The following is a 21,443-nucleotide window of genomic DNA, read 5'->3' on the forward strand; positions in this document are numbered from 1 at the left end:
GCTTTTAATTTCACGCAGAACAAAGACCCTCCCCTCCCCTTTTATAGTACTACTCTCGCAGCTGATAATTGCTTTCCTTCATACTGCTATGAACTTGCATTTTTATTACATCGGCATTCATTTATCTTTCTAGTTTGTCTGAAAAGATTTGATCGTCCAATTACTCAATGATCTTTCAGCCAGATCTAGTTTCACCTAGCTTGTAGTGGTCCAATTTACCACAGTGGGCCAACTTTCCACGCATTTTTTACAGCATTTTTGAGGGGGAGCAAGCCCCCTGTACCTCCCTTCTGCACCACCTAACCCCTTCCCAACCACCCTTAAATATAAAAATCAAATATTCCCTAACCTTGCACCCCAATAAAAATGAAAGAAATGTGCGAAAACAGCCACAGTTATTTTAGCTGGTACCCCGCCAGCTGGCGGTTCTGTTTTTAGGATTGTTTCTGGCTTTTAATAGTATTGAACCTTCTATTTGATTCCTTTTCTGTTCTCATTGTGAAATGCAAATGCTAAATGATAGTGTTCCATTATGTGGCGTTATTATTTTTATGTCAAGTTATTATTTAAATTTCCAATCTCTGAATAGAATCATTACCGTAGAATTCCTTCTGTGCATAGTTATGCTTTTAATGTGTTTTTCTGGTTTTTAGGCTTTTGGGGTTGGAGCTTTGGAAGAAGATGATGACGATATTTACGGCACAGACTTTTTGTCCAAGTATGATACAGTAATAAAAGATGAAGATCCAGGAGATGGGTTATTTGGGTGGACGGCACCAAAGGAATACAAAAAACAAAAAGGTAAAAAAAAAGCAAATGCACACGACTGTAGTATGTACATGTCTCTGTATTTCCTTCTGTTTTTTTTAATGTATTTTTTTATTGTGCATTCAGTCAAACAAAAGACGTTTTACAAAAATGAAAATTAGAAAAATGATTAAAATAAAACAAAACAATACAGATCCAAAATGAAGGATAATAAAATTGAAACAGACTAAAGATTAAGTCCTACATCATGATCAGATTAGAGTGGGGGGAGAACGTTTTCTTTACATTTCATTTGTCATTACAAAGGAAGTTTTATAAAGTGCATTTCATTTAGAAATTTCAGAAGCTCTATTGATAAGGCGATTTCCTTACCAGGTGGCAGCCTGTGCCAAAAATCCTGGGTGTTCAACCACACAGTATCATGTAAAAATCACGCAAAGTATTTTTCTCTTACAGGCTCTTCAGGTTATGAGAAGGCGTTTTATATCTTGGATTGAATCCTTCACCACACAAGTCACATTCCCCTGCTTTATGTTCTAAATTGTGCCATATTCTCTGTTTTGTTCGTTTTGACTAAATGTAGACAAAAGCCTAAGAGTTCTGCTCACCATTTGGGGTTAGGAAATCTTCTTAGATATGGCTATGCATATTTGCTTGGTTTTTCACGTAGACTAAATTTACTAGCGCTTTTAAAATTGCTAAATGACGCTCTAGTTGTTATAGACGAGCGCGTTTCACTTGGTCTGGATTCTTGATTAAAGTTTCACTTGTTACAGGAATGAAGAATTTGATCAGCATTTCAGCATTTCTTTTCAGTTGGTTCACACTGTTCAATATGTACATCACCTATCTCCTAAAATGTGTGTTTATGTTGACGATGCCAACCCAAATTCCTTTGAGCAGGACCAGTAGGAGGCGAAAAGGAATACAGACCTACACTTCACTACATATGTCAGATATCTAATGGCTTGTTTTGTGTCTTTGTTACTGATGGTATGGACATTCTAGGTTCTGTTCCGAGCTTGCTTCATTGACCTTTTCTCATAACCAAGTGATCATGAAAATTGGCTGGCAACCAAAGTTAGCCTTTTTGGGGTGGGGGAGAGGGAAGGGGACACCCAAAACTCTAATCCTTCTGAGGCCTCCCTCTACCTTCCCTAATCTACCTCTTATGCACCACACTTCCAATGGCCTTTAATTCAATCTCAAAAAATCTATCTTCCACATTTGGGAGTTGACTTTTTGTGGCATCTGATTTAAAAAATTGGCAATGGTGGTAAATCGGTTCAGAAAAGAATAATTAATTGTCATTTCTTTTTTGTTGTAAAAAATGTACACGCACATGGTGTGTGCTCAATACAGATTTCTCAATCTACAGTACTCTGTTCAGTATAGTCACCAATGTAAATGGACAATATTACCAACCTAATAGTGTACAAAAATACTTAGAAACCCTGCGATATGGAGAAGTGTAGTGCAGCTAATGGACTGAAACAGTTTGCCCCCCTTAGAAGCGTCTTCCAGTTATATGATGGCCCTACAATGTTTTCAACATATTTAAGGGGGGGACAAATAAGGAGCTCCTCATTTGTTTATGGGAAAACATGTCAATGCACATGTAAGGGGTTGAAACTAGAAATGCATAACGTCCAGTTAATATATAAGAGAAATCAAGGCAGAAAGCTTCTAGATTAGTATTCTGTGAGGTGGCTGCCAACTGATCACTATATGTCTTCAGCCATAATTGGAGTGTATTTTATTAGTCGCTGTCCTAACTATTGACAGTGCTGCACATGGTCCACGAAAGTAGAATGTGATGTATTTCTATATCACATCACCTTAGATCATACATGCTGTGATCTCTCCGAAATCCATCTGTTTATGGAAATAGAATTACGAATCAAAGCTAATCTACAGGCTATTTGATTTTTGATTTACATTGTGAAACATCTAAAATATATGATTTAATAGTATTTTTAACACTCAAAAAGTATGTCCATTTAATTTCACTCACTGAACTAGAAGTGGGGACCAATCTCTTAAAAGCACATTTGTTAACCGCAAATACCCTGTTAAACTTGTCTTTGACATTACGTAAACCTTTAAAAACCTCCCTATTTCAATTACCTATGTAGTACTACTATGTTTGTTGTGCTGTTTAAATTGGCACCTCCATTTTCGATCAGTGCCCAAATGCTGTTTATTCTGCCAGGCTCAGCATTACAAAATTATAAATTGACAATGTCCCTCTGTACCTTTTACAATAGAAAATGCAGCATTTCCTAAATCCTTAAGAGGTGAGTGTTTTAACACCAACAAAGTCAGAAACGTCCAATGTTGACAAGCTTTTAGGAAATGGTGTACAGAAATTATTAAGGAACAAATAAATAATTTCCCCTTCGACTAGACGTGGTAGTCTTGTCTTTTTAAACTTGGAGAATTTCCAATGTTTTATTAATAACAAAAGCGTTCCTGCAGGACCACACTGGGACTCCTATTTTGTTCAGTGTCAGAGAGGATTTCAATAGCGCTTTGAAAAATGCTTCGGTCGAGGCTCTGCATCTATCCATGATACTCACTGTTAGTGTGGGGCACTGTCGGGGACCGACAAAACCCACTGAGAAAAGCCTATAGGGAATAGGACATTCCTACAACAAAACAAAGGTTTCCTCCCTGGAAACGCTCTATGAAAAAGAGGCTATGATGGGTGATGGTTTAAGGTGTCAGAGTTTTAAGGTAGGTCTATACTTCTTCTGCCGACTTACTTCATATGTCTCTTCCCAGGTAATTTTACCACGTTTAAGTTTTTTCTCCTGGGAAGGATGTGGTGGAAAGATCATAATACTTTTACTCTTCAACTAAACAGGATGTTCTTCTCTGGGATTGGTCTAAGCAAAAAGTAATCAAAGCAAAGGGATTGGCAGAACTATACAATGGGCCTCATTACAAGTTTGCCATTCCGGTAACTATGGTACTGGTAAGCTTGCCGGTACCGTAATTACCGGACCGGCAAACTACGAGTTCTGCTCGTGGGTGCCTTTTCACCTGCCAGGCCGGACCTGGCGGGCAGAACGGCACCCATGAGTAGAGCATGTCTGATACACCGGCACCCTATTGGGCTCAAATGGGAATGGGGAGTAAAAGTTTCCGGCCCCTGGCAATGGGGTAATACAGGGTCCGCCAGGGTTGTAATGGCCCTGTATTTCCCCATTGCCAGGGGCCTGAAAAATGTGCACGTTTGGCGGCAGCCTTCCGGTTTTACCGGCAAGGCTACCGCCAAACTTGTAATGAGGTCCAATGGCAGTGATCTCTCATTAATAGGGATGCTGGTCTCCCTCAGGTTCTCTATTTTAAATGAAGTCCTGGGTGTACAGCGCCCAGCTGCTTCTTTCTCACTGTTACAGTAACAGGGATATAGTGCTCATCCACTTCTTGAAACTGTGAAATGAGTTAAAAATATAGTGCCTTGTTACTTCCTGGCGCAAGTCACAGGGATATGCATGCAAGCACTTTTCACCCCTCAGTTAACCTTCACAGGGATATAGTCCCCTGCTCACTATTTGTAATCCAGTCAGAGGGATATTTCCTGGTCCATGACTTTCTGTTCCAGGGATATAATCCCTTAGTTCTTGCAAAAGAAATCTAGTGCCCCTCTTACTCCTGACGGATATTGTGGCCTTTTCATTTCAATGGTCGGAGAAAATCTACCACGCAGAAGACCGCAGAGTCAATTACGCGACAGTGAATTTTTGGAAAGCCGCATTAGAGAAACCAGGGAATTGAGATGAGTGGAAGTATTCTGTTTCTCTTTCTTTTACCTTAAATTGCATACCTGCTTTTGAGGAGTTGTTTATTTTATTTTTATTTTAAAGATGTAAAAGATAGCTAAAAGGTTTGTAATAAACTAAATGCTATTAAAATGGGCTATAGTGCTATTCCTACTGATAAGGTGCATCTTGCACCCACTGTCAGAGCATAATTGTTCTCTGTCAACTATCAACTAGTCTTAGTCAAATCAGAAATTTCTGGAAGTTCACCTTCGAGGATCTTTCACTTTTCTCTGAATTAGCAGCTCGACCAGTCTATTCATTTGACCCAGTGAAGGCTGCTTCTGTGAGTATATCTCATTCATCATGAGTGAATGCCAGATTCACAGAAGAGACCCTTCTCTTGGCACGATATTGCAGACATTTGGCAAGAACTGTCGACATCTAACTTGTGACCTTGTGATGCAGCCCTGCAGGGACATCGTGTTGTATTATGGATGAGCGCCATTCACAGAAACCCTACTGTTGTCTACCATGTATGGGGCTAATGCTATACTTGCAGAGAATAATCTGAAGAGAAGGTCTGACGTGTCCTCTGCCCTATGAGGGGTTTGTACCTATCTGCACGCTTCGTGCAGAAGGGAGGCAGATGGAAGCTCTGAGGCCTAAATGTATGAGCGAGATCCTAATGCATACCATAGCATAGCATAACAGTCCTGCATAACATAGCATAGCAATCCTGGATAACAAAGCATAGCATTCCTGCCACATCAAACTAGAGCAAGCCATCCAGCCCATGTGTAGGGTCTGGCAGCATATTTATAGGGTCTCGCTTGGAAATCCCCCTTACCATATACGTGCTGTCACTCGGTAGGCGCAACCCCGTGTAGCCTCTAACCTGGAAGATCCTCCCCTCATTTGTACCATCTATGTAAAAAATAGGGTACAAACCTCCCTTTCAGCCTCTGGCTAAATTATCAGTCTTAGCTTTTGGCAAAACTATCACTACAGCTTTGTTGTTTTCTTAGCTCTACTGTTTATTCCCTTAACATGGAAAATTCAGTAGATTTGATTTCACAGCCTGCTCATTCTAGCCACGTGTAGCTGTATGTATGCTTATGGGGTTAATGTACTGGTCTGCCCAAATCTACATATGAAAGCGTGTTTGCATGGTTACATAAATGAATAAATTAATCAGTGTTAACTTGAAAACACACTTCTTACTAAGTATTAGTGACACTGCTAAAACTCTCTTGCTATGTAACTTCTTTTCAATATAATTTTTATTTTTATTTTTTTTATTTCAATATAATGCTAATATAGGGGTCTTGGAGCCTAAAGCTCTTTGAGTATTCTGTTGCTGTTATCAGCACTACTATTGCCAGTCTAGATATTGCAGATTAGCTATTGAAGTCTATACTGCCCCTTAAGCTTGAATCACAACACTAGCTCTTTCTTCAAGGCACTACATTCTACTCGGCCCAGCCAATGCTAGTTTACTATTATGAGGGGAATTCTGACATGAAATGGTATATCACTTGTTGCTCCTACCCCACCCCGGAGGGCAGAATGGGGTGAAATACCATGACACCCACCCCTTCCCCTGTTTACCAAAAGTACTCTTGTCCTTATGGGGCACTCTATGGGACACCCGCAGATCAGCAGCAATGGACAGCTTCTTTGGATCACTCCTTAGAATCTCCCAAATGATGTTTGATCTCAGGGGAACAAGAAGCAAAAATATGTTCCAGCATGGCCAGATTCACTGTGCCTTCAAAAGTGGTTGATTACCTTATGGCCTTCATCTCACCCAGTCAAGCTCTTAGGAGAATCATTTATATAGTTGATCCAAGTGACATTCTGTTGTTTATGTGGTCTTGAAAACTCTTTAAGTATTGGGCAGCAGCCTTCCTAAATGTTGACAGCAGAGCCTGCTTTAATTTCTCCAAATCTCTTCTCTCCGACTTGGATAATTCCATAATAGCACTGCAGCCGTTCTGGGATAGTCTACTGAGAAGCCAAGCAATTTTGTCAAAATCATTCTCTTGTACTTCACAAGCATACTAAAATGCAGTCAACCAATCTATAATGTCATTTTTCTCATCATAAACATTCAACAGATCCTTACGAAATCTTGTATGAGAGGAAGACCCAGACCCGTCCCAGACCATTTGCATGAAACTATAGGTAAATCCAACCTGGCCAACTCCAGCTGGACAGCTCTGTTCCTTTGCTTTTCAATCGCATCAGACTCCATCTTTGCCATCATGTATTTGATTTCCATCAGCTTGAGCTTAAGCTCATCCCTTTTTCAAATCATACACAACTTCACCACCAGATGTAGCAATAGAGGATTGAGAAACCCTCTCAAGATTCACTTGTGCCCTCTGTGGTTTCAAGTATAACAGGGTCATTACAACTGCTTTGTCCTGCCCAAGCACCATCTACACCACTAGCAAGAGGTAAAGCATGTTTTCTAGGTTCCTGATGGTACATCAGATTCTGCACTAAGTCACCTTTGTTAATAGAAGTAGGCAAACCCTTCTCTGAACACAACATTTTAAAATATTCAACTTTGTGCAGAGCAAGATCAGTACTAGTGTATGTTTCCATAATGTAATATAGGTTATGTAACTTAACAGGCCTAAACATTTTAAAGCTTCATGTTCTCTGAACCAAGAGCTATTTGATCACTCCAGTGGATTCACACTCAGTGCCAAAGACATTATGCCACTGCTGCCACCAATTTGTTAAGATGGATTTCCCAAATCAGCCTTAATGGTGGATTTTGAAAGGCCAACCTATTATTTTGAACAGGAAGACACTTAAGTCTAGCCAAACCCAATCAAGGTAGGTAACAGGGCGGCAAGGCTTAAACTCAGGAGGGGTGTCAGAGAGGTGTAGGGCCACAGTGAGAAACAAGACAGCACTTCAATAATCCCGTTTAGACAGGGAAGTACAAACATACACACTGATTTATTAGGTCTTTAAAATGCACACTGAGCAATGATTCTAACACTCAGGATAGCTGGAACCATAACTATCCTACTTTTCAACCATTGTCTCAGCTAATGAAGTACAAATATTCCTAAATTGAATGCCAGATTCTCTTGACTTTGGTGGCACGAGTCCTCCTTTTTACCCTTAACTTTGTCCCAGCTTTTTCTGTGCCTGTCCTGCACTAATCATGACAACCTGGGCTTTGTGTGAGACTTAAATCTGTTTATCCCCTAGTTTGTCTTGATGCAAAATAAAGATAACTCTTCAGCAATGAAAAATGCTTAAAATCAAGATGTACAAAATAAGATTTATTGAATATAACCAAGTTAAAAATGAAAAAAATAAAAATTATCCCAACTTTAATATTTAATAAATGCTGCATGCTCAGGTTCTTTCCCCACTTAGTGTGAGTCAGGGACCCCTCCCAACCTGGGTAAGGGGTTTAGATGGGTGTAAGCCTGAGCGAGCCCTACCATAGAGGTGGGATGGGGAATCAGTACTTAAATGTGCCATGAATGGACCCCAGGCGTATGATGGGGCAGCAGAAAAGGAACTGGGAGTGAGGAGAGACAAAGGCAACTAGGAGAGACAACAAAACCCTCCCTAAACTGAATTGCCAACCAAGCTCACCAGCACCCGAAGGAAGCCACAGGGAAAAGAAGCAACCTGGCTTCATCTCTACAAACACAGACTGACTAGGAGGCAGGGTTACGTTTTGACCCCTGGGGAAAGAACAGCTTTAGATTGGTCAATAGAGTTAGGTGAGGGCTGCAGCCAATGGATAGGGGAGAGTCAGGACAAAGTAAATAGCTCTACATAAGGGGAAGGAATAGAGTGCAGAGTGTGGGTTGCAGGGGAGAGGTCATGAGGTATGGCGGTGGACCAAGAGACCAGACAGAGGACGGATGGTGGAGTGGGGTGCTGAAAGGTTGGTGGCAGAGTTGGAGCAGACTGCAGGTGAGGTGTTGATTGTGAGAGAGGGTGGAGAGAGTGCAATGTAGGTAGGTAAACTAGAGTAGAGGTGCAGGTGGAGTGAAGCAGAGAGGGGCAGTGTAGTTGAAAGAGCTAGGCAGAGAGTGTGGTAAGTGTAGGGCATAGTTGCGTAGATAGAGGGAATTAAATGTGGAGACTAAATTGGAGAAGGTAGAGCAGAAAGGTGTAGTTGGAGGGGTTAGTGACGAAGAGTGAGCAGGGCACCATATCTCTGGGATATGTTTTCGATCACTAGCTGGGAAAGCTGGGGTTAGGAATGCCTGCGCTTAGGGTGGTGGGAAGTCTGCGAGAGACTTATAATTGGTTATTTATAAGGCGCTTAATGCCCAGAGGTTTTTAAGCGCAGATCCGGGGATCGAACCTGTGTTGCTTTGCGTCATCTTGCTTTCAAGGCGAGCATGTTGCCCCTGAGCTTCCTCCTGAGACTAATATAAAATTATACATTATTCAAAATTATAGAGAGGCCACCCACTGGGGAGGATGTTGAAGATGCATATCACCAGGACTGCAAGGGTGCCGACCAAAACTACACCCAAAGCAGTGGGCTGTCACGTGTACGGAGAAGAGGGTCTGCCAAGTGGGAAGGCCCAGATTGAAACTGGTCTCCAGTTTGTGGTACCTACGTTCGTGTATGTTTGAATTGGCCCCAAGTCCAGTTTAGCCCAGAAAAACTCACTAGATGGATCAGCAGGAGTCATTGATGGGGACCGTAGAGGAGAAGTGAAAGTAGTCTTCAACCTTGGGCACAACACCCACGTAATCAAGCCTTCCCAACTATCACTCTGATGGCATGCAATAAACTCATTGTCACAAAGGAGGAAGTCAAGGATCTAAGGTCTGAAGCAGGGTCAGGTGAGAAGAAGACATCTCAAAGAGAAGACAAAGATTCACTGGGGTTACAAGACCCGCAGCATCAGAATGGGCAGAAGCCCATCTGGAAGAGCTCCTGAAAACTGCTGGGAAAAGGGCAGTGATAGGAGAAAATAGCTGAGTGTTGAAGCTTCAGCCACTCATAGAGAGAAGGAGATCGTGTGCAGAGTAGATGTCACCCTTGAAGTGGATGGGGTCAATCAAAACCAACTACTTACTCTTAACCCTGGAGTTGGCATTCTACAATTGGACTGCCAAATGTGGGTAGCTGGACAAGACTGTACCTCCCCTCCAAAAAGATCTAATCTAGCACTGACCCATCCGCATCCAGAAAGGGGGAAGAATTGTTTTGTCTGGAGAACGTCCAAACATAAAGCTGGAATCCACCCAGAATGGGACCTAGGGATAGAACCAGCAGACCAGGAACACCTCCCAGAACTACCATCACACAGAGAGGAGGCCCCAGAATCCACGTGTTGAACACTGTGTACCATGGGAGAAGTTGAACGAAAATTCCTCCTTCCAGTGGTTATCCAGGGAAGAGTGGGAAGGGCAGTGCTGGATTCAGGGAGTAATAGGACGACCATCCCTTCAGATCTGGTATTGCTGGAAGATCATAGCCTGGGAACCATGTCCCAAATATTCTGTCTGCATGGGGACGCAGATCTCTATCCCCAGACAAAGATGGAACTCCAGGTACTGGGACAGAGCTGACTCTACAATGCTAGTAATGGCAGGGCTACCGGTGGACATACTTCAAGTGACTAACTTTCCCCTATTTGAGGCATTCCTACAAATTTTCAGGGAGAAAAGTTTGCCAACCTTTTAAATCTAAGGAAGCTAGAGACCCAATTTAGAGGGTACTTCAAATGAATGGGTGGAGGTATGTGACAGGGTTGGGGACTTGACCCTGTCAGGGGGGGTTGAGGACCCGACCAACCTTGGGCAAAGGGCCTAGCCGAGTGTCAGCCCGAGTGAGCCCTATCCCAGAGGCAGGGAGGGCAAGTTGGGTCAGGGAGTGCCATGAATGTTAATGCCAGTACTGTCTGTCGCATAATGCCTCCCGGTACTGTTGCTTGCCTCCCTTTTACCTTTTTTCGAAGTGCAACCCCTAGAATGCTTCTGGGAGCCACCAGGAAAACATGGATTGGAATCATGGGAATGGAATCCAGAAAAGAAATGATATTAACTGAGTTTTTCCCATCAAACGGGGATGAGACACCCAACTTCTGACCTCCCAAGGCCGGACATACCCCAGGTGAATGGTGGGGCAGCGGAAAATGAACTGGGAGTAAAGAGAGACTGTAGGGGGAACAGGAGGGGCACAGCCACCCTCGCCAAACCAAATTGGCAACCAAACTCATCAGCATCTGAAGGTGGTGTGGTAATTCAGACATAGGGGATGGACAAGAAGACATGGTTCAACACGTTTTTTAATAAAGAAAATAAGGCCTCATCTATCCGTATAGCTATGATGATGGTTTTCCCTAACCTCAAAGAAAACAACAAACGTGTGCTCATCAGGCTGTCTCAAAACGATTCTGTTCTCAGTCCAAACCTATTCTATCTTATGCTCCCTCCGAAACTAAACAACATAATCGTGGCCCACTTGAGTTTGCTACCACTCGAATTGGCTTCAACAACATAGATTGGATGGTAGTACAATAAGTCCATTTTGATCACATTTGCACTTTACACTTTGTATTTGTATACATTTATATTTATTAAGTGCTTTCCCCAAAGCGCCTTAGAAAAAGTAAAAGCAAACGGTACAATAATTGACAATGAGGAGAACAATCAAATTAAGCAGTAGAAAGAGAAAGAAGGAACTGAGCTTCTAGTTGAGAACGAACAATGTTATAGGTAGAAGAGGTATGAATAGAGAGCAGGAGAACATTCCAGGTTTTAGGTGCAAGGAGGGTAAACAAGAAGCAGCACAAGATGGCTTAGTTATAGAAAGAAGAAATAGAGAGATTATGAACATAAAGAGCGAGAAGGAGAATATTGAGAGATCAATGAGCAAAGATGGGAGGTACCATACCAATTAGGGCTTCGTAAACCAGCCAAAGAAAATTAAAAGTAAGATAAAGATCAAGCGAAAGCATAGAATCAGAACGCTGAGAAGAAGTCACAGAAGAAGACAGAGGTAACTGAAACAGAAAACAAATAGCGGAATTGAACACTGAACGTAAAGGAGTGAGATAAGTCTTAAGGAGACCAAAGAAAAGAACTGTGCAATAATTAAGGTGTGAAAAAACAGAGAATGGATCAAGGGTTGCCTGAAACGAAAGAAGAGACTGAGCATGTTGAAGATTATAGAGATGAAAGCCAGCAGTACGAGCAGTATTAGAAATATGAACAGAAAAAGAAAGAGACGGCTCCTGAAGAAGATAAGTAAAGAAGAGATGATGGAAAATAAGGACTGGAATGGGGAGGAACAGGGTAAGAAGAAGGTAAGAAAATAACTTCTGTTTTAGAGGGATTAAGGTGGAGGAATCTAGAAGCCAACCAGGACTTGATAGCAGGCAGGCATGAAGAAACAGTATTATGAAGAAAGGAAGAGAATTTGAAAAAAGAGAAAAAGATCTGGGAATCGCCAGCATACCCCCAGCTTTCATGATTGCACATGTTTCTTTATAATTGACATTTATAGTGTGTTGTTGAATGTTTACATATTGTTTGTCTTAGAATGTATATTTAATTGGTAAGCTATCATGTGGTTTTAGTGGTTTTAGTGGTGGATGGTTATTTAAAAATATGAAATAATACTTGGTTTATGTTCAGAATATTGATTTTTTTTCCCCTGTGAATCATATTCTGTGCATACAATATATTCCTGGTTTCCCATTGGTGAAGGGACGTCTGTACGTTCCCAGGATACACAAATAATTTGCTTAGTGAGTACCTTGAGCTCACTTTGGCAATCTGGCAGATTGAGACATACATGCAGTAGGATCATTGCCAGTCTCGAGACTAGACTGGCCATCAACAGGAAAACAGTCATTTTCTTGATACGCAATGGCTTTAGGAAATTTCATTCCAGTAGCAATCTGGACCGCTGCCTCCCACCCCCGCCTTCTGTTCTGGAAATAGCTGGAACCCTATCTATTGCAGTCACAACTAGACATTAACTAAACTACTCTCCAGCCATGCAGTGACTATCTGCACTTCAACACAGAGCTATCTTGTTAGCTCTATGTTGGGTACAGATACAGTGCTGTGTTAATGTCTGCTCCTCAACCCTCTTACATGTTGATTTTACCCTGATCCTGCTGTATAGCGCTCCACTGCTTCCAAGCTAGGTTCATGCTATATAAATATAATGATAAAATAAATAAGATTGGCATATAACACAAAATAACATTACATGAGCACAGGGATAGTGAAATTGCTGCTCGCAATATGAAGTCATTAACACAATCTCTGCGCAGTACTGTAGTGCAGGAGTGACCTTCATATACAACACAGTGTTTGTCGTAAGCCTAATAAACACTATTATTTCTCTATTTTGTTGGGCCATTTTCTGTTATCAACAATTCAGTGACTCTGTTGCCAAACTCTGTGAAAGGAGGGAATGCAGAGGTTACTAAAACAGGGTTAGCTTGTCATTTTACTATGCAACCAAAATTTTATATATTTGTATTTGCCTGTAAAAGCTATAGTATCTGTAAAATGCCATGAAAACTCCACGAATCACAAGGCACATTTAAAATAATGTTGAAATTATCATTGTGCAGGTTTGCAGAACGAAATTCGATATGTCGGTAAAATCTTGGAAGGATTTACCTTAGCATCTATGTCATCTGCTCCTAAAAAGGTAACTGATTCATGTTAGTAGAACTGTTTGTATCATTTCCTGCAGCATATCATTAATCTTTCTTTTATTGCGTTTCATTTGTGAAATAAAATTATGTTTTTAGGTTTAAAGAATGATTGACTTGGGAGTTACAGGATGTGCTGGCAATGACAATAGTCTTCTAAGCGATAACCCAATTTCTAATTGCCATGCTCTTTGTTATTGACTCTTCTCCTATCTAGTGACCTTGTCCATTGGAAAATATGCTACCCAAAGTCCTCTAATTTTATGTTAATTATTTAAATAAGTGTTAACCTGTATCTTAAGGGCTGCTTCTGAATGCGTGCTCCGTGTAGATAGCCAAGTAGTTGTACTTCTTGGAATCGAGAGATGTGCAGTGGGGGAATGTTGGGGGAGGTAGTTTAGGAGTGATAGATCTCTCATACTGGTACACTTTGCTCGGTCTCTTTTGTCGCCCTGGTGTCGAGAACAGAACATTTCATGTAAAGTATAAACAAATAGATCGGCTGGACTTGAGAGCGATGAGGCCCCACCGCACGGAACAGACACTGAGGGCGGACACTCTACAGGCTCATAGGGGGGAGGGATGGGGATTGCAGTGCCTTACTTTTTGTTCGTTTGGTTTTGTTGTTTGAAGTGTTTTATTTATGTTTTGTTGTAATGTTGTTTGCTTGAGATAAAATAAAAATATATTTAAAAAAAAAAAAAGTATAAACAAATAGAAGCCTGAGGTGCACTTCCACCTGCGCACAGGCCTTCCGCCCCTTTTACATGCACCTGCTTCCTTACCACAGACCCTCAGAGCTTGTACCATGCAGGCATTTCTGAAGAGCTGAAAACCGTTCAAATTGTTTGGCTGGGTGCCCTTCCTGTCTGTAGCACCAGCATCCTCAATTGTCAATTATTGCCCAATTGTCTCAATGATTTGGTTTGAAAGGAGCAGGGCAATCCTGTGTAGCTCTTCAAGATATCCACTGAATGTGTGTCTCCATTCCCTTGAACCTGGGCATCTGTCGCCAGATTGTGCCAAGACCTTTAACAGTAGGTTTCATCAGTACATGAGGGGCCTTGTTTTGTTGTTCTTTTCATAAATCACTGTTGGGACTTACTTTGGTCTTCTAGACAGCCACTCTCCCCACATACGGCGGCTTTGCTTGCAGGAACCTTTCTGAAGTCCAGCTGGGGCTGCTACCCATACAAGGCTATATCAGAATCCCTGGGGTACCCAAGGGGCTTCCCAGAGCTAGTGGATGATCGACCAGGGGGTGCTATGTGAAGGTACTCCTGGTCAGTCTTATTTATTCTGAATTAAATGCAGAGGACAATTACATGTTGCGTCCTTGCGTGTTTTTCAGCAGGTGGCCCTTGGATATAGCTGGACCTAACTCCAATTCAGATACTTATTTCCACAGTTTATATCATCCAGACAAAACATCACACAAAGGGGCCCATTATAAGTTTGCCGGTATCCTGGCAGTAAATCTGCCAGGATAACGGCAAACGGAATTACCGATACTGGCACTCCGTCTGGTAGAATTTCCACCTGATTTCGATTGTCAGTAGCTGGTGTGAATCCCCATCCCATGGTGTCCCATTGAACTTCATGGTGGATTTTGAGTTATTACCAGCGCCTGTAATACCAGCGATTTCTGCTGTTGAGGTGTCGGAATTCCGCTACCTCACCAGCAAACTCATAGTTGGCCGGTGCGGTAATGTGCCGTTTTATGTTAATACTGCACCAGCCAACTTGAAATGAGCCCCAAAGACTCTCAGGGGGTAATTCATAGAATTCAGCGCACAAGTGACGCACGCGGCTGGCGCACAGTGTGCGCGTGCGAATCCCTGCGCCAGCCGCGTGCGCTAAAATCCATTTCGCGCACAGCGTATTCATGGATTCCAGCCACCAAAACCAGCCGTGGCGCACAGTGGCGCAGCGACCCTGCAGCAGCGCCAGTTACACCCCCAAGAACGCCTCTCGTGCAGGGAAAAGCCATCAATATACCCAATCCAGCGCTAACCCTGTACCAGCACGGCAAGCGGGCTACTTGTATCACTGGGGTGCGCGGGAAGTACCTCACGCGATTGGCCCCGTGCGAGCAGGGTACGCGTATTTCAGGGGTGCGCGGGAAGTTCCACACGCGATTTCTGCAGGGTACGCGTATCTCAGGGGTGCGCGGGAAGTGCCACACGCGATTTCAGCGGGGCACGTGTATTTCGGGGTGCGGGGCAAGTTTCACACGCGATTTCAGCAGGGTACGTGTATTTCAGGGGTGCGCGGGAATTTCCACACGTGATTGGGCCCGTGTGAGCAGGGTACGCGTATCTCAGGGGTGCGCGGGAAGTGCCACACGCGATTTCAGCAGGGCACGTGTATTTCGGGGTGCGGGGCAAGTTTCACACGCGATATCAGCAGGGTACGTGTATTTCAGGGGTGCGCAGGAATTTCCACACGCGATTGGGCCCATGCGAGCCGGGTACGCGTATCTCAGGGGTGCGCGGGAAGTGCCACATGCGATTTCAGCAGGGTACGTGTATTTCAGGGGTGCGCGGGAAATTCCACACGCGATTGGGCCCGTGCGAGCATGGTACGCGTATCTCAGGGGTGCGTGGGAAGTGCCACACGCGATTGCAGCAGGGTACGTGTATTTCAGGGGTGCGCGGGAATTTCCACACGCGATTTCATCATGGTACGTGTATTTCAGGGTGCGGGGGAAGTTTCACACGCAACATCAGCAGGGCACGTGTATTTCAGGGGTGCGCGGGAAGTTCCACACGCGATTTCATCAGGGTACGTGTATTTCGTGGTGCGGGGGAAGTTTCACATGCGACATCAGCAGGGTACGTGTATTCCAGGGGTGCGCGGGAAGTTCCACACGCGATTCGATCAGGGTACGTGTATTTCAGGGGTGCGTGGGAATTTCCACACGTGATTGGGCCCGTGTGAGCAGGGTACGCGTATCTCAGGGGTGCGCGGGAAGTGCCACACGCGATTTCAGCAGGGTACGTGTATTTCAGGGGTGCGCGGGAAATTCCACACGCGATTGGGCCCGTGCGAGCACGGTACGCGTATCTCAGGGGTGCGTGGGAAGTGCCACACGCGATTGCAGCAGGGTACGTGTATTTCAGGGGCGCGCGGGAATTTCCACACGCGATTTCATCATGGTACGTGTATTTCAGGGTGCGGGGGAAGTTTCACACGCAACATCAGCAGGGCACGTGTATTTCAGGGGTGCGCGGGAAGTTCCACACGCGATTTCATCAGGGTACGTGTATTTCGTGGTGCGGGGGAAGTTTCACATGCGACATCAGCAGGGTACGTGTATTCCAGGGCTGCGCGGGAAGTTCCACACGCGATTCGATCAGGGTACGTGTATTTCAGGGGTGCGCGGGAAGTTCCACACGCGATTGGGCCAGTGCGAGCAGGGTACGCGCATTTCAGGGGTGCGCGGGAAGTTCCACACGTGATTCCATCAGGGTACGTGTATTACAGGGGTGCGCGGGGAGCACCACACGTGAATTGCACGTGTGGGTCCTCCCAGGTGTTCCCTCTACACCCTCCACCACCCCTGCAGGTGGCTCACACCACAGGGGCCTACCCTGCACATGTCCTGCAGGCACCCCATCCACCATGGCCATGACCCCCAGCCAACCCACATGTCAACTTGCACTACTGCCCACCAACGCATGTCCCCTGCACCCCCAGCCACCAGGGGCACCCTCCACCAGGCCCCCACCCATGTCTCCCAGCACCCCCACTCCCCAGTCACCAGGGGCAGCCTCCACCAGGCCCCCACCCATGTCTCCCACCACCCCCACGCCCCAGCAGTGCAGGGGCAGCCTCCACCAGGCCCCCACCCATGTCTCCCAGCACCCCCAGCCACCAGGGGCAGCCTCCACCAGGCCCCCACCCATGTCTCCCACCACCCCCACCCCCCAGCACTGTGGGGCACCTGCCAGCAGGCCCCCACCCATGACTCCCACCACCCCCAACCCCCAGCAGTGCAGGGGCACCCACCACCAGGCCCCCACCCATGTCTCCCAGCACCCCCACCCCCCAGCCACCAGGGGCAGCCTCCACCAGGCCCCCACCCATGTCTCCCAGCACCCCCACCCCCCAGCACTGTGGGGCACCTGCTGGCAGGCCCCCACCCATGTGCAACTCATGTCTCCCACCACCCCCACCCCCCAGCCACCAGGGGCAGCCTCCACCAGGCCCCCACCCATGTCTCCCACCACCCCCACCCCCCGGCAGTGCAGGGGCACCCACCACCAGGCCCCCACCCATGTCTCCCAGCACCCCCACCCCCCAGCACTGTGGGGCACCTGCCAGCAGGCCCCCGCCCATGTCTCCCACCACCCCCACCCCCCAGCAGTGCAGGGGCACCCACCACCAGGCCCCCACCCATGTCTCCCAGCACCCCCACCCCCCAGCCACCAGGGGCAGCCTCCACCAGGCCCCCACCCATGTCTCCCACCACCCCCACCCCCCGGCAGTGCAGGGGCACCCACCACCAGGCCCCCACCTATGTCTCCCACCACCCCCCAGCGGTAGCCTCCACCAGGCCCCCACCCATGTCTCCCAGCACCCCCACCCCCCCAGCCACCAGGGGCAGCCTCCACCAGGCCCCCACCCATGTCTCCCACCACCCCCACCCCCCAGCACTGTGGGCCACCTTCCAGCAGGCCCCCACCCATGACTCCCCCCACCCCCCACCCCCCAGCGGCAGCCTCCACCAGGCCCCCACCCATGACTCCCACCACCCCCACCCCCCAGCAGTGCGGGTCACCCTCCACCAGGCCCCCACCCATGTCTCCCAGCACCCCCACCCCCAGCCACCAGGGGCAGCCTCCACCAGGCCCCCACCCATGTCTCCCACCACCCCCACCCCCCAGCAGTGCAGGGGCACCCACCACCAGGCCCACACCCATGTCTCCCAGCACCCCCACCCCCCAGCCACCAGGGGCAGCCTCCACCAGGCCCCCACCCATGTCTCCCACCACCTCCACCCCCCAGCACTGTGGGGCACCTGCCAGCAGGCCCCCACCCATGTCTCCCAGCACCCCCACCCCCCAGCCACCAGGGGCAGCCTCCACCAGGCCCCCACCCATGTCTCCCAGCACCCCCACCCCCCAGCACTGTGGGGCACCTGCCAGCAGGCCCCCACCCATGTCTCCCACCACCCCCACCACCCAGCAGTGCAGGGGCACCCACCACCAGGCCCCCACCCCCCCAGCACTGTGGGGTACCTGCCGGCAGGCCCCCACCCATGTCTCCCACCACCCCCACCCCCCAGCAGTGCAGGGGCACCCACCACCAGGCCCCCACCCATGTCTCCCAGCACCCCCACCCCCCAGCACTGTGGGGCACCTGCCAGCAGGCCCACACCCATGTCCAACTCATGTTCCCCACCACCCCGACCCCCCAGCACTGTGGGGCACCTGCCGGCAGGCCCCCACCCATGTCTCCCACCACCCCCACCCCCTAGCAGTGCAGGGGCACCCACCACCAGGCCCCCACCCATGTCTCCCAGCACCCCCACCCCCCAGCACTGTGGGGCACCTGCCAGCAGGCCCCCACCCATGTCTCCCACCCCCCCCACCCCCCAGCAGTGCAGGGGCACCCACCACCAGGCCCCCACCCATGTCTCCCAGCACCCCCACCCCCCAGCACTGTAGGGCACCTGCCAGCAGGCCCCCACCCATGTCCAACTCATGTCTCCCACCACCCCCACCCCCCAGCCACCAGGGGCAGCCTCCACCAGGCCCCCACCCATGTCTCCCACCACCCCAGCCACCCGGGACAGCCTCTACCAGGCCCCCACCCATGTCTCCCAGCACCCACACCCCCCAGCGACCAGGGGCAGCCTCCACCTGTCCCCCACCCATGTCTCCCAGCACCCCCACCCCCCAGCCACCAGGGGCAGCCTCCACCAGGTCCCCACCCATGTCTCCCACCACCCCCACCCTCCAGCACTATGGGGCACCTGCCAGCAGGCCCCCACCCATGTCCAACTCATGTCTCCCACCACCCCCACCCCCCAGCCACCAGGGGCAGCCTCCACCAGGCCCCCACCCATGTCTCCCACCACCCCCACCCCCCAGCAGTGCAGGGGCACCCTCCACCAGGCCCCCACCCATGTCTCCCACCACCCCCACCCCCCAGCACTGTGGGGCACCTGCCAGCAGGCCCCCAGCCATGACTCCCACCACCCCCACCCCCCAGCACTGTGGGGCACCTGCCAGCAGGCCCCCACCCATGTCCAACTCATGTCTCCCACCACCCCCACCCCCAAGCAGTGCGGGTCACCCTCCACCAGGCCCCCACCCATGTCTCCCAGCACCCCCACCCCCCAGCCACCAGGGGCAGCCTCCACCAGGCCCCCACCCATGTCTCCCACCACCCCCACCCCCAGCACTGTGGGGCACCTGCCAGCAGGCCCCCACCCATGTCCAACTCATGTTCCCCACCACCCCCACCCCCCAGCACTGTGGGGCACCTGCCAGCAGGCCCACACCCATGTCCAACTCATGTTCCCCACCACCCAGCACTGTGGGGCACCTGCCAGCAGGCCCCCACCCATGTCCAACTCATGTTCCCCACCCCCCCACCCCCAGCACTGTGGGGCACCTGCCAGCAGGCCCCCATCCATGTCCAACTCATGTCTCCCACCACCCCCACCCCCCAGCCACCAGGGGCAGCCTCCACCAGGCCCCCACCCATGTCTCCCACCACCCCCACCCCCCAGTAGTGCAGGGGCACCCACCACCAGGCCCCCACCCATGTCTCCCAGCACCCCACCCCTCAGCACTGTGGGGCACCTGCCAGCAGGCCCCCACCCATGTCTCCCACCACCCCCACCAGTGCAGGGGCACCCACCACCAGGCCCCCACCCATGTCTCCCAGCACCCCACCCCCCAGCCACGAGGGGCAGCCTCCACCAGGCCCCCACCCATGTCTCCCACCACCCCCACCCCCCAGCAAAGTGGGGCACCTGCCAGCAGGCCCCCACCCATGTCCACCTCATGTTCCCCACCACCCCCACCCCCCAGCACTGTGGGGCACCTGCCAGCAGGCCCCCACCCATGTGCAAATCATGTTCCCCAGCCAACATGTCATCACAATCTAGATCCCTGGTCCCTATGGTCAGCCTCCAAATGCAAAACACCCTCCCGAGTATTGCATCCACCCACTCATAATTTGCAATTACATCACAGAACACCAATTGCAAGTTCCGAAACAAACACATTTCCCTCACATACACCCAATGGGTGTCAGTGAATCTCAAAACCCATATCATGAAATGCATGAAACCAATGAGATACCACACATTGAAGTTCACCAAAAAATATGTATTAAAGGAAACATAAATAGAATCAAAAATAAAGAAACAGAAATGTGAATGTACAAAAATGAAAAGAAGCATGTCCGTGAAAAAAAAGCAAAACCAAAAATAAAATTCCAAAGTAATGGTGTCCAAAGTCACTGTCCACAAAACAAAATCCAATGGGAAATAAAAAAGAAGCCATTGCTCCATGGTTAAAATGTGAAAAAAAAATACAATCCAACAGTGAACTATGTACATGGGAACAAGCCAGGGTCCATTATCCCAACAAAAGAAAGGAAACCTATCTAACTACACTAACTAATAAAATAAACTATATACAAAAATGTGGCCAATGTCCGAAAGGTCCAAATAAAATCAAAACAAAAATGAAACCTAACACTACCTACATAACTATGTACAAGGGCAGCGGGCTAGTTTGACGGCTCACTTGTGGATGTCCTGGGCCAGGGCATCATCGAACTCCTGCTCAATGTCCCGGAGGCGGTCCTCCTCCATGGCCCCGAGGGTCCGCAGTGCCGTCGACGTGTCCACCTCCAAACCCCTGCGGATTGCCTCGAGGCACTCGGCCCACCTCAGGGCCCTCCGCATGGAGTTCTCCGCCCTGACCATTGTGAGCCGTGCCTCTTCCGCCCGCTGCCGCTCCGCATCTATGGCGTGGCCCAACCGCTGCCACACGGAAGACACTCTCTGTCCTGGGTCCTCCTGCCCTCCGGCCGATGCCTGCCCCTCCGATGTTGAAGGCCCCGAGCCTTCATGGCTCCACCACGTTGCTGCTGCTGCTGTGCCTCTGCCCGTGCACTGCCTCCTGCTGCCTGCACATCCTCCGCCGGCTGGGGTGCAGTCGTAGATGTGGCCAGCCCTGCTGGACGTCCGACTCCCGAC

At 48.6% G+C, this 21,443-nt stretch overlaps 1 protein-coding gene across 2 annotated transcripts in view; it reads left to right on the plus strand.

Annotated features, from left to right (window-relative positions):
• GPATCH1 (G-patch domain containing 1) overlaps window positions 1-21,443 on the plus strand; it is a 952,962-nt gene that overhangs the window by 277,775 nt on the left and 653,744 nt on the right. For both annotated transcript variants that reach the window (XM_069639172.1, XM_069639180.1), the window contains exons 8-9: window positions 654-801; window positions 13,136-13,215. In XM_069639172.1, coding sequence (XP_069495273.1) covers window positions 654-801; window positions 13,136-13,215 — 228 coding nt within the window. The remainder of the gene's footprint in view (window positions 1-653; window positions 802-13,135; window positions 13,216-21,443) is intronic.

This window comes from Ambystoma mexicanum, chromosome 1q, assembly GCF_040938575.1.
Source record: "Ambystoma mexicanum isolate Mex_15411 chromosome 1q, UKY_AmexF1_1, whole genome shotgun sequence".
Classification (NCBI taxonomy): domain Eukaryota; kingdom Metazoa; phylum Chordata; class Amphibia; order Caudata; family Ambystomatidae; genus Ambystoma; species Ambystoma mexicanum.